Source organism: Acanthopagrus latus, chromosome 11, assembly GCF_904848185.1.
Source record: "Acanthopagrus latus isolate v.2019 chromosome 11, fAcaLat1.1, whole genome shotgun sequence".
Taxonomy (NCBI): domain Eukaryota; kingdom Metazoa; phylum Chordata; class Actinopteri; order Spariformes; family Sparidae; genus Acanthopagrus; species Acanthopagrus latus.
The window spans coordinates 24,013,384-24,026,027 of record NC_051049.1 but is presented as its reverse complement, the minus strand read 5'-3'; the positions used below and the strand labels follow the sequence as shown (position 1 = coordinate 24,026,027).

Genomic DNA, 12,644 nt, shown 5'->3' with positions numbered 1-12,644 from the left:
TCATCTTTCATAAATAAATCAGTTTTATTTGGAGCATATAAAATTAAATCATTTTACAATTTATTCCAGTATGACACATAATATCCAAATAAAGTAGCTACATTTTTTTGATAAATAATATTAATAACAATAATAAAAACATTCATTCATCCTTTGACATGTTTCGCTTTGTCTTGTCTTGTCTTGTATTTTTTTTTTCTTTTCTTTTTTTTTTTTTCACCAAGGGAGTTCAATAGCTGCCACAAAACATGAACAATAATGCCCACGTCAGGAAGGAATGAAACCACCACGCTTGTCAAACAAGTCCAGAGGTTACATTTCGGTGTCTTGCTCTTAAGATACAGGATGGTATGCTAATTGAAGTTGCGCATGTGCATATCTACATATACACACGCAAGTCTACAGTCTGTGTCATGTCTGATGGAAAAGGATCAAAATATACACAGTGAATTGATATCAGCGACTAACATAAATGTACAAATATTAATTACATCTTGCTCCATAACGAAGCTACTTCACAGGCTCCATTAATATGAAGCAGTTCATAGATAAGAATGCTGATGTAGTCACAGCAAACAGTGCACTTCATTAAGTCCTCATGATGTAAGCCCACAATTCCTTGGGAATCTAGTTACAACAAGAAGCTGGTAGTTGATCGGTAGTCTATTTACACCCCTGTGTTTCATCTGGGCCGCCATTGGCTGCCAGTACTGCGGATGACCTCTTTGTCTTGCTGAGGGGTTTTTTTTGTTGTTGGACGTTCGTCACCAATCAGTCTCTGAACTTGTGGATGTCGTTGGAGAGGCGGTAGAAGGGGTAGGAGGCTTCGTTGGCATGGGGACAGGTGTAGGTGCACTTGCAGGACTCGATCATCATGATGTTCTTGTTGAAGGTCTCGCCGTCCTCGCAGCGGAACTTGACGCGGATGGTTCTGGTGTCGTGGGGGCTGCAGCAGCGGCCGTCCACGCAGGCGCCGCAGTACTTGGGCCTGTACTTCTTCAGGCTGGAGCAGCCGGCGTAGGTGAACTTCACCGGCTGGCTGGACTTCTTGGTTCTGCTGCACTTCTTTCCCTTCTGCAGAGGAGCAAAACAAGATGGAGATGGAGGTTTAGTCGCACGCTCGGACCCGGAAGTGATGCATCGTTCAGTACCATGCGTGCTTCAAGTCGATCTCAGTGGCGGTGGCTCGAGCTTACCTTCAGACTGGAGTAAGGTGACTGGGTGCATGGCCGCACTTCACAGATCCGCGTCTCTTTGACCAGCTTGCACTCGCTGTTGTTGTTGGTGACTCGGGTGGAGATGCCTGTTCCACAGCTCTTGGAGCACTGGGACCAGGGCGTGGTTTGGACGATGCACTTCTGGCTGTCAAACATGTGGACCTCGGGCTGCGCTCTGAATGCTGTGAATGAAAGAAAGAAAACAAACATTAGCGTCTCACAATCCTGCGCATATGGATCCAGGCAAACAATAAGAATTGCGACTGAGAGGCTCTCTTACCAGCTAGGGACTTGAGTCCTCCCTTGACAATAGTGATGAGCTCGTTCCTGTTGGTGAGGTCTCTCTCCAGGTCATCGGTCAGCACATCTTTGCCAAAGATCTTCTCCAGGATGTCCGTCTGCTTGCCATCGTCGCACACCCACTCTTCACAGCACTGGCCCGCCACCTTGACCAATCTGGGGTTGGCACAGCCCAGGTTGGGCAGGGAGAGCTCCTGGGGGCACAGCGGCACGCATCCCACCGCCCCGTCGATGCATGTGCACTGGTGTTTACAGTTGGGCTGGAAGCTCTCTCCGTTCTGGTAGATCCTGCTGTTGTACTCGCAGGGTCTGCCCTCTGACTTGGCTGCGGCGGGAGAAAAAAAGAAAAAACAAGAGGAAAGGAATGTTATTCTTTCCTGCTCTGCTCGGAGACGTCTGCTGAAGACATCACATGGCTGCCAGGTAAGGATCAGTTAAACTGTGAAATTCTTCAGGCTGCCTGAGGACTCTTTTTTCCCTCCACAGTGGGCTGTCTGTACTTTGAGGTCTAGTCTAAGTTTCCTTCTATCTGCATTCCACAGTGCTGAAATCACACAGGTTCCCATACTCATGAATAAACGCCCTCATTTAAAGAGAGAAAACCACTTGAGACTGTCAGAAGCATGCACATCTGGAGCTGGATTTGGGCTTTTCGTACATACCTCGGCAGATGCCACGAGTAGTAGCAGCAGCAAAGCTGGCCCCAAAGTTACACTCCAGCCCTTTAGTGTGGTCACAAGGCTCCGTCAGGCTGCAGTCCTCGTTCAGCTGCCTGGCGCAAACTTTGCAGCAGCCGCAGCCGTCCAGGGCGACGCTCACGCCGGGTGCGCACTTGGGCATCTCCTGCGGACACTCCGCACACACGGAGGGGCAGGAGGAGGAGGAGGAGGTGGAGGAGGTGGTGGAGGAGAGGACCTGTACAGCCGACAACACAATCCTCTATTAGAAACTGCCACTTTTGAAGCCATGCCACACAGATTATCCCAGAACTTTCTCAGTAGCTCACCCTGTCTAAAGAAACGTGCGCTCACGTCCCTCTCCTTGGCTAAACATAGATCACTCTAACGGCACAAACGTGTCTTAGATCGTAAAGAGAGACTCACCAAGTTAAGGCTCCCAAGGAAGGTAACGACAACAGTAAGCATCAGCATCTTGGATAAATTTCTTCAGCGTCCTCAAGAGGAATCCTGTTCCCAGTTGTGTGAAAAGTGGATAAAGTCTGTCTTCAGAGGAGTCCTTAGAGATATTCCCTCTCCCAGTCGTCTGTCTCTTGACTTGTTTGCGGGTAGTCTCTAAGAGTGAGAGGCTCCTTTTAGAGTAGGTGAAGCTCTCGGTAAAGCGGTTGCAGTCTGCTGAGGTCCGGCCACCTCCGCACTTTTATACGATAGTGGGAAGCCGACGTCATCGGGCTGCTTGCTGAACTGTTCCCAAACTATGCCAGGAATGTTTCTCGGCGCATTTTCCATCCAAGACCTAAGCTCCACCCTGTCTAAACCTTTCCCTCTCTCTTTCTTTCTTTCTTTCTTTTTTTTTTCTCTTCTTCTCTCAAATGGATTTTTCCCCCCTGGATCCCATCTGAACACACTTTTCCGTCTCACATTTTTCCCTTCTTGTTTATCCCCCCCTTTCATTTTTCTTCCTCTCGCTCGCTTCTCACATCTATCAAACCCAGGTTCAGAGGACTGTTTCTGGAGAAGCAGCGCACTTTGGGCGCTTTGTTTGGACTTTTCCAGGGTGACTTTCCTCCTCTTTCACACTTTTAAAACACAAATGATTGAAAGATATAGTTTGCTATTTCATAACTTGTTGTTATCAGTGCACCGCGCGACTGTTTGCTTGTGGTTTGGATACAATAAAACGGGCCAGAGAATACCTTAAAGACATGTTCCGAAGTCTCTAAATGTTATAATGAGCTGATTCCGGTTTCATTTGGTGTCAGTGATGTTTTTGCTGATGAAAGCAATTTGTTAAATCCACTTTTACAGCGTGTTGCAGCCGCCACGTTTAAAATAGCTGTAGGTTTTCTCTCCGTGCGCCTAAAGGTGTGGGCAGGAATACGTTTAACAGCGGCTATTTCTGGCTTTCCAGCGCCTTTATTCAGGGGAGCTAAGCGTTTCCAGATGCGCACCAGAGCTCAGACGTAACAATATTGCCATATTTGGTATGGCAGTAGCCTACATTATTAACATATTTCTCTCTGCCTTTGGCCAGCAGACCACAAAGCATTCCTGACAGCTTAAAGGCTTGTTAAATATGTTCTTCATGCAGGGAAATTCCTCTGCTTTCATTCCTTGAGGCAATTTGACTTTTCACGCAATCTGTCCATCACGTTTGGGGAGGTTGGGGTGGGGTGGGGGGGCAGTGGGACCCGATGTAGGTAAACTGATCCAATTTTCCACAAAGGGATGTTGTGGAGTTGGTGGGGGGAGACAAATACTTGGTCTTTGTTTCTTTTTCCTTTTTTTAAACATCGGGGTCTCAATAAGTCCCTTTTACCGAAGTTTTTTTTTTTTTTTTTTTTTTTTTTTTTTCCCAATGATTCCGATTGATGAAAACCTAAGATGGAACCAAAGTGCGTAAAGACGCAGCGTAAAAGACATTGATACTAGCCTCCTGCCATGAACTGATAGCTGATACCAAAGAGGACATTTTGCACGGGTGCACGGGGTTTATTTGGGTTTTCGAGGATCGGACATTTCACTCGTGTCTCCGCTCTAACGTCGTGTGCAGTGTCCACACCAGACAGCGGCTCAGAGCAGCGCGGCTGGAGAACCTCTCCGGTGAGTCTTCCTTTTGTCTCTTCCCTTTATTCTTCAGACTTTAACTTTGGTGAGCCGGATCAGCTTTTAAATGCAACACTCTGACTCATCACCGTACTCTCGGTGTAGAAATATGAGTCACAGCAGCTAGATTGTTTTCTTAAAGGATCCTTTTCTCCAGGGAAAGTTCCCCCCCCCTCCGGATAGGAACCTCCGATGTGGACTGTCGGGGCTTAGGTTATGAGTGATGTTATTTTTTATTTTGTCCATGTCGGTAATCACCTGGGACTTCAAATATGATATTCATGTGATTACACTGTGGACAGATCTGTACAGCGTGTGTCTGTGTGAGGGTTTGGACTGGGGGTGTGTGCAGCCTGCTGCATTTGGATAGGGGGTGTGTCCGTGCAGCATGCTTTCTCGTGTGTATTTCCAGCTGTATTGTGCTAAAGTGTGTTACCAGTCGCCCGAAAGTGTCAGATAAGAGATTTTAAAGGGGCACTGCATTGATTTTACTCATCATCATCTGTTGGCTCATCTTGGTGAGAACAGCTGTTAAATGTGTGGAGGAAGCTGGAAAGATTACCCTGATGATGTCATTATCTGGGTTTTGGCTTGGAATTAAACATTAAGTTGTTTATTTTACACTGAAAGGCGAATTGGCATTAAAGGTGCAGTATGTAAAAATTGAGTTAAAAACCTAAAATAATCAACACAATGTGAAGAAGTTCCAGTTGACATTATGACATCCACCTGAATTTAGCATGCTAACTGCCTAGCCCTGGCCTGTCTTGGTCCAAAGCTCTTTTGCCTGTGTTATAAAAACATCAACACATCACTGGTGCACCGTGTTCCTGGTCTAGATTGCTAGCTGCACCGCTAACCAAGCTAACTAGCTAAGTAGCTAACAGCAGCCCCAGTTAGTGTAATGGATATAAAAACGAGCACTGCATGTAAAAGAGAAACAGTGTGTGATGAAAATGCATTTGACTTCATGTCACTTTATATTTCTTATTTTGAGAAAATGCATTTTCTGTTTTCCTCGGTTTAATTCTCAGTAATCTGTAATCCATTGCTCTGGCCTTCCAGGCGATGAGTTGCTCTGGTTTTCTTGTAAGGGGAGGATGTTGTTCGCGGCTCCTCCATTACACTTTGGACTTGAAGCCGGCAACATTGGGTCCACTTCATTCCTTTCTATTTTCCCCCTTACAGGTAAGAACAATGGCTGTAATGTGTTAAAGTGAATGTATATATTGTCTATGTGACAAGGAACATGCTGATGATGAAATATCTGTGTCAGAGGTAATGTTAGCAGGTGAATTTAGTTCCCCTTACAGGAGCGTAACATTAGTCGTGGTACCATGGGGCACCATACTCAGAACAACTAGGGGGCAGCACATCTCTAGCGTAACCGCTCACTGCTGCTGAATGTAGCTGCTGTTGGCTCAGTTAGCCATGCAGCTAGCGATCCAGACTGGGAGCTTGTTACAGTGGGGAAATGTTGATGTTTAACCTGTTAGCACAGCTAGCTAGCTTTGGACCAGGACAGACCGGGGTTGGCTGGTTAGCAGGCTAATCTCAGTAGATGTCACTGCAATACATTGTATGCGTAAACCTCTGCCCGCTCAAACAGTTCTTCATCTTCTCTTGACAATTTAGTTGGGTTTTTTTAAATAACATTTTTAACTAAATTCTTACATATTACACATTTAATCTTTCTTCCAAGTCTCCTAAATTGCTGGAATATCCCTTTAATGCCTCCAGTGTCTCAGGCCTTCTGTTTTGTTTGTCTGCTCTCCACCGTGTTTGTTTAAAGTCTCACTCGTGTGTGTGTGTGTGTGTGTGTGCGTACTGAATGTGAGTCTCCGTGCCTGTGTATGGCTCCATGTGTGCTTCCGCTCATATGTTATAGGAAACAGTGGTGTAACTGTGCGTCAATGGAGAATACCATTACAGTAATATTCATTCTTTAATTGTTCAGGAAATATTCCAGAAAGTTGGACATGTGTCTTTGTTTTTGCCATTGCACTGGCATAATACTTTCCACTGAGGATGTCTGAACACCTCCATCACACACACGCACACACACACACACACACACACACACACATGCACACACACACACACACACACACACACACACACACACACACACACACACACACACACACACACACAGTGTACACTCTCATATGCGTCACAAAAATGAGGAGGGGGGGGGTCCTCTCTCTCTTCCACAGAAATTATCATTGGATCATGCTCACCACATGCTCATCTGTTGCATGTTTATGTGAGCGGCTCCACAGCCTCCAGCAGGGATGCTTTGGTGATATCGCTGCTCACCATAGTTTGTGTGTTGTGTTGTGACTCAGCGTAATGGAAACCCATTGTCAGATCCCACCAGGAGCTCTGTCAGTGGAAGAGATGGCGGCCCGCAGGAAGTCTGTGGCGAGCGGCCCTCAGCCTCCCCATTTATGTCTAAGTGACAGATGGAACAGAGCAGGACGGCCTCGCATGTTTAAACAACAGATTCCACTGTAGTATATTCAAGATACATGTCACCACTGCTGTGCAGTTTGTACGAGCAACACTTCCTCTGTCTGTCAGCCTCATGGAGTAACAGGAAGTCTGCTGAGTTATTGGTCGTTTTCATGTGAACAGGGACAGAGACGGGGGCCAAAGATTAAAATACCAAATCCAGTTCTGAAAAAATACAGATGTGAGACGGCAGAAATGTCTTTATCACAGGATCTGCCTGAATAGCTTTTGTCGGCGGGTTTTGAGGATTCTTTAAAAGTGAAAAGAAGTGCCGCCCAAGCTTGTGTTCGGCCATTTTGTCTTTGTTATCTTGATGTAATTAAACAAAAAGGCCTTGAGGGAGAATTACTTTTTATAATCTAGTTGTTTCTTCATAACCTTAATTATTTCATTTCTCCCCTAAGATTACCTTGACGCAGTTTTTTCTATCTTTTGCTTTTATTTAATTCCAGATAATTATGACATATTTGGCCAGAAATCCAACTCAGTCTATGCACATGCATGGATATAGTAGTCTTGTCTCTAGGCAGTCTTCCGTTCGGTCCTTCATTGACGTTGATATTATTTAACCTTCACTGTGGGTCTCTCCAGTGGTCCAATAGGATTGCAGCTCGCTCTCAGAAAGGATATGGCTCACAGGATGAAGGAGAACGGGTTGTTCCTGTGCTTGTGCAGCAAACTGTGTTGTCCAAACATTTGTATGGCAACGCTAACATCTACTGCAGAGTCACGTTTCAGGAAGGTGCAGTAAATATAATCTTCTGCTTAACATGCCGCGAGAACAAGCAGTCCCTATGCAAGCAAGTGTATTTTTGTGCTGGCAAAAACAAAGCAAATCATATGCCTGGTTTTGCATGACCGCTTTAAAAGACACTCGCGCCGCGTGTCCCCTCGCACTTGTCACGCACATCTTTCACTGAATATGCAAAGGAAAGTGGAGAAGCTAACTGCGTGGCGGAGTCGTCAAAGGTCACCCCCTGGTAATAAACTTGATATATTTATGAGATTAACTCAATCAGCTGTTGAGGTGTGAACTTGACAGGCTCCGGGGCAAGACAGCAAGATGAGCAGTAAACTCTGCTGACCGCTGAAAAGTTAGAGGCTGTGATCGTTGCTCACAATATCACATTTTGCCACGAAACAGAGCCTGTTTTTAGATGCAGCGTAGCGCAGGCTGAGGGCTTTTGAAATGTGATGCGGAAGCGGCAGAGTTAGCAGACAGCGTGGCAATCTTACTGAAATAGGTTCATTATTATTCACACATGAATCATACCATAAAAGAAAGATGAATCTACAGCTCTGTCCAAAAAAAAATATGACTAAAGAGGTACCCCCCCGCCAAAAATATGTAATTAACTGCTGTAATTGTGTGGAAACATGTCCGTCATTTGTGTCTAAATTGATTACTGCAAAGATACATTCAGGGGGAAATTTCCCTCTCTGGTACTCTGACATATTATTATCAATCTGTGGAGTTATGGAGTGATTTAGTGTTTTAAACAGGCTCAGTTTCCCTCAACCTGCTTCCCTCTACTCTCAGATGCTTGGTGCTATATGAACACAGCACTTAAAGGACAAGGATGACGGAGATGATTTCTATTTTTCCTTATTATCATCAAACCCTGTGAAAAGACCGAAATCAATGTGCTAATCCTCAATACTGTTATTTCCTTACAGCCTGTCAATCATAGTCAACCCATTCTTACTGAAACTGTAAAGAAACCTGAGAAGACGTATAGTAACCATAGAAGTATAAGCAGTGTGTTTGTTTGCAACCATTTTCAGTGGGATTTGTAAAGAATTTGGTTCGCTGGCAAGAATCTTCAGCAGCGCGACGGTGTACGTTGGACGTGATGTGAAAAAAAAAAGGACTTGAAAAGACTCGACTCATCACATCAAAAAAGACTTGGCGCTCACGTTGGACACCGACGACTCCTGACGTCTCTTGGACTTGAAAATGCTTGATACCTTTTCCCCAAACTCATTTTCCTTCGGTTCTCGAATCGTCACGTCGTTTCTAATGTTAGTAAAAAAGTCCCTATCTACTTAAGATGTTGAGGAGAATGCTGCAGCACTGTTTTGCTGTGAAGCCCCAGAAATGTTTTGCGTGAGCAGATTATGACCGATTTTTGTATTAGAACTGTTCATTTTTGAGTGTAGTGTTCCTTTAACTACAAGCCCATTTCCCAGAAAGCCTCTTGAAAGATCCAAGATCCTTTAAGATTGTTGCTGTCATCCACTATTTGTTGTGAACAACAGTGCATGATGATAAGTGTCACTGCATCCTTTCCTCCAGATGATCTTGTATCGTTCCCAACTGTACCTTTAAAAAAAAAGAAATCCCCAGAAATACAATATTATTCATCAAGAAACAGCAATTTTATCATTTCATCTCTCGTCGTCTCATCACTTTATTTTCTGTGGTAATTAGATTCATGAATGTGGCAAACCGTTTAGAGTTGAATATGCTCTGTGCACCTGTGTAATCAAGCATGTCTGCGACGCCCAGGATCTCATCATGAGTCCAATCATAGCAGACAAATAAGAGGTGGCTGCTTTTTCGGTGCCGCCTCGTCCGCAGCTGGAGGATCGTGTCTGCTTTCACTCACTCACTTTTTTTTTTCTTTATAACTGCACAATGTACCAGCCAGGTGTGCTTAAAATATGAGGGCTTTCCTTCATCTAAAGTAACCCAAATTCCTTGGCATGGAGCGAGAAGAGAAAGAGAGGGTCTTTTCTTGGGCCACGTCCATCCGTGATGAGGAATGATGGAAAGAAAGAAAAAAAACCTGGGTGGGGGCAGGTGTTAGTGTTAGAGGAGGGTGGTGGTGGTGGTGGTAGGTGGTGATCCTGGCTGGAGTGGAAAAAGGAATGTGGGGCTCCTGGAATGTCCTGGAATGTTTAGAGCAGTCGGGGATAATTGAGTGAATTTGGAACAAGAAAAGACAAACCGAGGTCCCGCGGTGGAAGAATGTGCTTCTGGGACGTCTGAAGAAACATTCCATCCATTCAGACAGCTTTACCGGGCCCAGAACCTTCCTTAGATGGCACCATAGGGAATATAACACCCCTCCTGTACACACAAACACACACATACACACACACACACACACACTAACACTGCTCTTCCTTTCACACTCTTCTCTCACTGCAGAGATCCTCCTTGATATATATTCCTTCCCCTCGATGTTGGTCTGTCAGCTTTTAGCTGCCCCTTTTCAGGCACAAACTCTGACATGGATGCTGGTTGCTTTGCATCACTATTTCCGCTAAGGTCGCATCAAGATGTAGCCTAGAATTTTATCTTAAGTGATATTTGTTTCTGTGAATATTGTTAATCTTTTAACCTGAGCAGGAGGTGTGGTATGAGTGATTGGCGCCCATCCAACATAACCCTTAACTCTGATGTCGTATGTTCTTGATATCAGTCATTGTAATGTGTTGCAGGTTCCAGCAACGCAAAGCATGCCGACTCTTAAAAGCATCATATAAATCTCATTACGATGTAGCTTATTCATGTGGCGGAATATAACAGCGGTCCAACCACAGACATCATAATTCTATGGCTGCAGCATACCAATATTATCACAATCAATCAACTAATAGTTTGATCTGAATAGAATGACAGACAGAGGCGAAAGCGATGCTCCTAGGGCCCACTGTGACGCCATCAAATTGCTTGTATTGACCAACAGAGTATGAGTTTAAAGGGGCACTATGTAGGCTTGGAGAAGAAATTCAAATTATTTTAATGAGGCAATAATACAAACTTCATTTTTGTCCAATAAACAAGCTGTTCTCAGAGGAAAATAACCCCAGAACACTGTATGAAGCTAGAAAGGTGGCAGGGTCCGCCACCTATAAACAAAGTAAAATGGTACGCAATTGTGTTCTCCTTTAAAAAGGTGCCATTTGTAAGAGGAGCACCTGTAAAATTGTCCAAAGCTGGGATGGCGGCCGACCCGTCCCACAAACCCAGTGCGTCTTCTTCTGACGAGTTTGGAACGAGATTCAAAAATCAACTTTTCCTGCGGATAGCACCTTTAAAGGTCAGTTTGTTTATTCAGTTTATTCAGTGATGAAGAGTCTGTTCATTTTGTTCAGCCAGTCAAGATCCTTCACGTCCCTCCCCAGAACTACATAATGTGCCTTTAATACCACATGAGATGAAGAAAAGAAGTGAATCAGAACTGAGACTGGAGGCTTGTTTTGTGTGTGCGTGTTGCATTTGTGCTTGAAATATTGATCTGAGGTCTGATTGATCCCATTAGTAACCACAGGAAAATGTATATATATATATATATATATATAGAGAGAGAGAGAGAGAGAGAGAGGGGGAGAAACGTGGATAATTTAATATCCTGGAGATTTTTTCCCTCCTCAAAGACACTTTTTCAAGCGTGAAAGGAGTTTTGACTGTGCGGTGCTGACCCGGTGCGGACCTGACCGAGCCACAGGTTCGGACAGTCACTCGCTGGGCTGAGCGCCTCGCTGACAGGCTGACAGGCTCGTCGGCTACACGTGATGGTCGGTGCGCGTCACCGAAGCGCCGTCGCTCGCCTGGAGACTGGAGCAGGGCTGACTGACACTGTGTGCAGCAGGCGACTGTAAATAAAAGAATACAAACCCAACTCACTCACTAACTAACAGGGGACAAATAAGCAAGCCGGGCACCGTCGGGTTAACTGATAGCACTCTCTCTCATTCATTCGCTGAGTTGTCTGCCAGGGTGGTTTTTTCAGTCCTTTTTTTTTTTCTTTCTTTCTTTCTTTTTTTTTTTTTGGTTTCCAGATTTGAGCGTGCCAAGTGAAGGGAAGGCAAAAAAAGAAAAAAAAAAAACATGGCTGGTTTAATGGCAGGCTTTGGTCATTACACCCACGCCGTCGTCCGGGGAGTCCCGGCGTCCCTGGCCGCGGAGGCGCTCCGGAGCACCGCGGCGGAGGTGGACCTGTCCAAGGCGCAGAGGGAGCATGAGGCGTACGTCGAGGTCCTGCGGACGAGGCTCGGGCTCGAGGTGGTCGAGCTCCCCGCGGACGAGTCGCTCCCGGACTGCGTGTTCGTGGAGGACGCGGCCGTGGTGTGCGGCGACACGGCGCTCATCACCAGACCCGGGGCGGAGAGCCGGAGGAGAGAGGTAGGACAGTGACAGCGTGTGTTCGATAGCAGAAATCCAAAGTTTGATGTGGAAGCGGAGAGGAGGGCGTCCTCCCCCTTCGTTATGTGCCTGTTGTTGTGCTCACTTTAGCATGCAGCCATGTGCAGGTACGCACGCTTAGAAAAAAAAAAAAAAAGGTAACATGAAGGCGCTGCTCCACGGGACAGCCTGTAGGTGATTTTAACGCAAACATGAAATGGTGTTCGCTGTAAAACAAAAAGCAACAGTTTCCACCTGGAAGCCTTTTGCAATTTGTAATCAGCCCAATGACAGCTGAGAGCTCCTGCAGAACATGTGTGAAACTAAAGTTTGTGAATGATTTACTCTGCAGGAGGCCTGCGTCTGGGGATCACACACACTAACCACATTGTGCACCAGCCTATACAAAGAGATATGGTGATTAGGCAGGAGGCAACGCCCATTTCAGGGACCCACAATGCATTTTAGTTGATGCACAGGCGCCTTTCGCACCAAAGTGACAGTTTGAAAACGAGTCTAGAGTCCATTCGATGCAGTTCTCTCTGTGACTTCTGGATGATTTTATTGTCAGCGCTCACTTCATACTGTGTGTAGGCTGTCAGTGGTGTTCATGGGTTGCATTCAAAGCATCCTAGAAGGTCTTACTTCATAACTCGAGACAGCAACTGAATGATCAGGAACATGACCTAAAGAATA

At 45.5% G+C, this 12,644-nt stretch overlaps 2 protein-coding genes across 4 annotated transcripts in view; one reads left to right on the top strand and one right to left on the bottom strand.

Annotated features, from left to right (window-relative positions):
• On the bottom strand, positions 1 to 2,879 carry ccn1 (cellular communication network factor 1). The gene is made up of 5 exons (XM_037114503.1): positions 2,621 to 2,879; positions 2,180 to 2,432; positions 1,498 to 1,842; positions 1,197 to 1,399; positions 1 to 1,074 (listed from the first exon to the last, which is right to left on the bottom strand). The coding sequence occupies exons 1-5, from the start codon at positions 2,666 to 2,668 to the stop codon at positions 772 to 774; spliced, it is 1,152 nt and encodes a 383-aa protein (XP_036970398.1). The 5' UTR covers positions 2,669 to 2,879; the 3' UTR covers positions 1 to 771.
• A 1,240-nt stretch (positions 2,880 to 4,119) lies between these two features.
• Positions 4,120 to 12,644, top strand: part of ddah1 (dimethylarginine dimethylaminohydrolase 1) — an 87,498-nt gene continuing 78,973 nt past the window's right edge. Inside the window, exons 1-2 of one of the 3 annotated variants that reach the window (XM_037114505.1) lie at positions 5,408 to 5,488; positions 11,606 to 11,948. In XM_037114505.1, the coding sequence (XP_036970400.1) occupies positions 11,655 to 11,948 (294 nt within the window). In that variant the 5' untranslated portion in view covers positions 5,408 to 5,488; positions 11,606 to 11,654. Of the gene's footprint in view, positions 4,298 to 5,407; positions 5,489 to 10,588; positions 11,422 to 11,605; positions 11,949 to 12,644 lie in introns of those variants that run through there. The other 2 variants (XM_037114504.1, XM_037114507.1) reach the window with 2 other exon arrangements.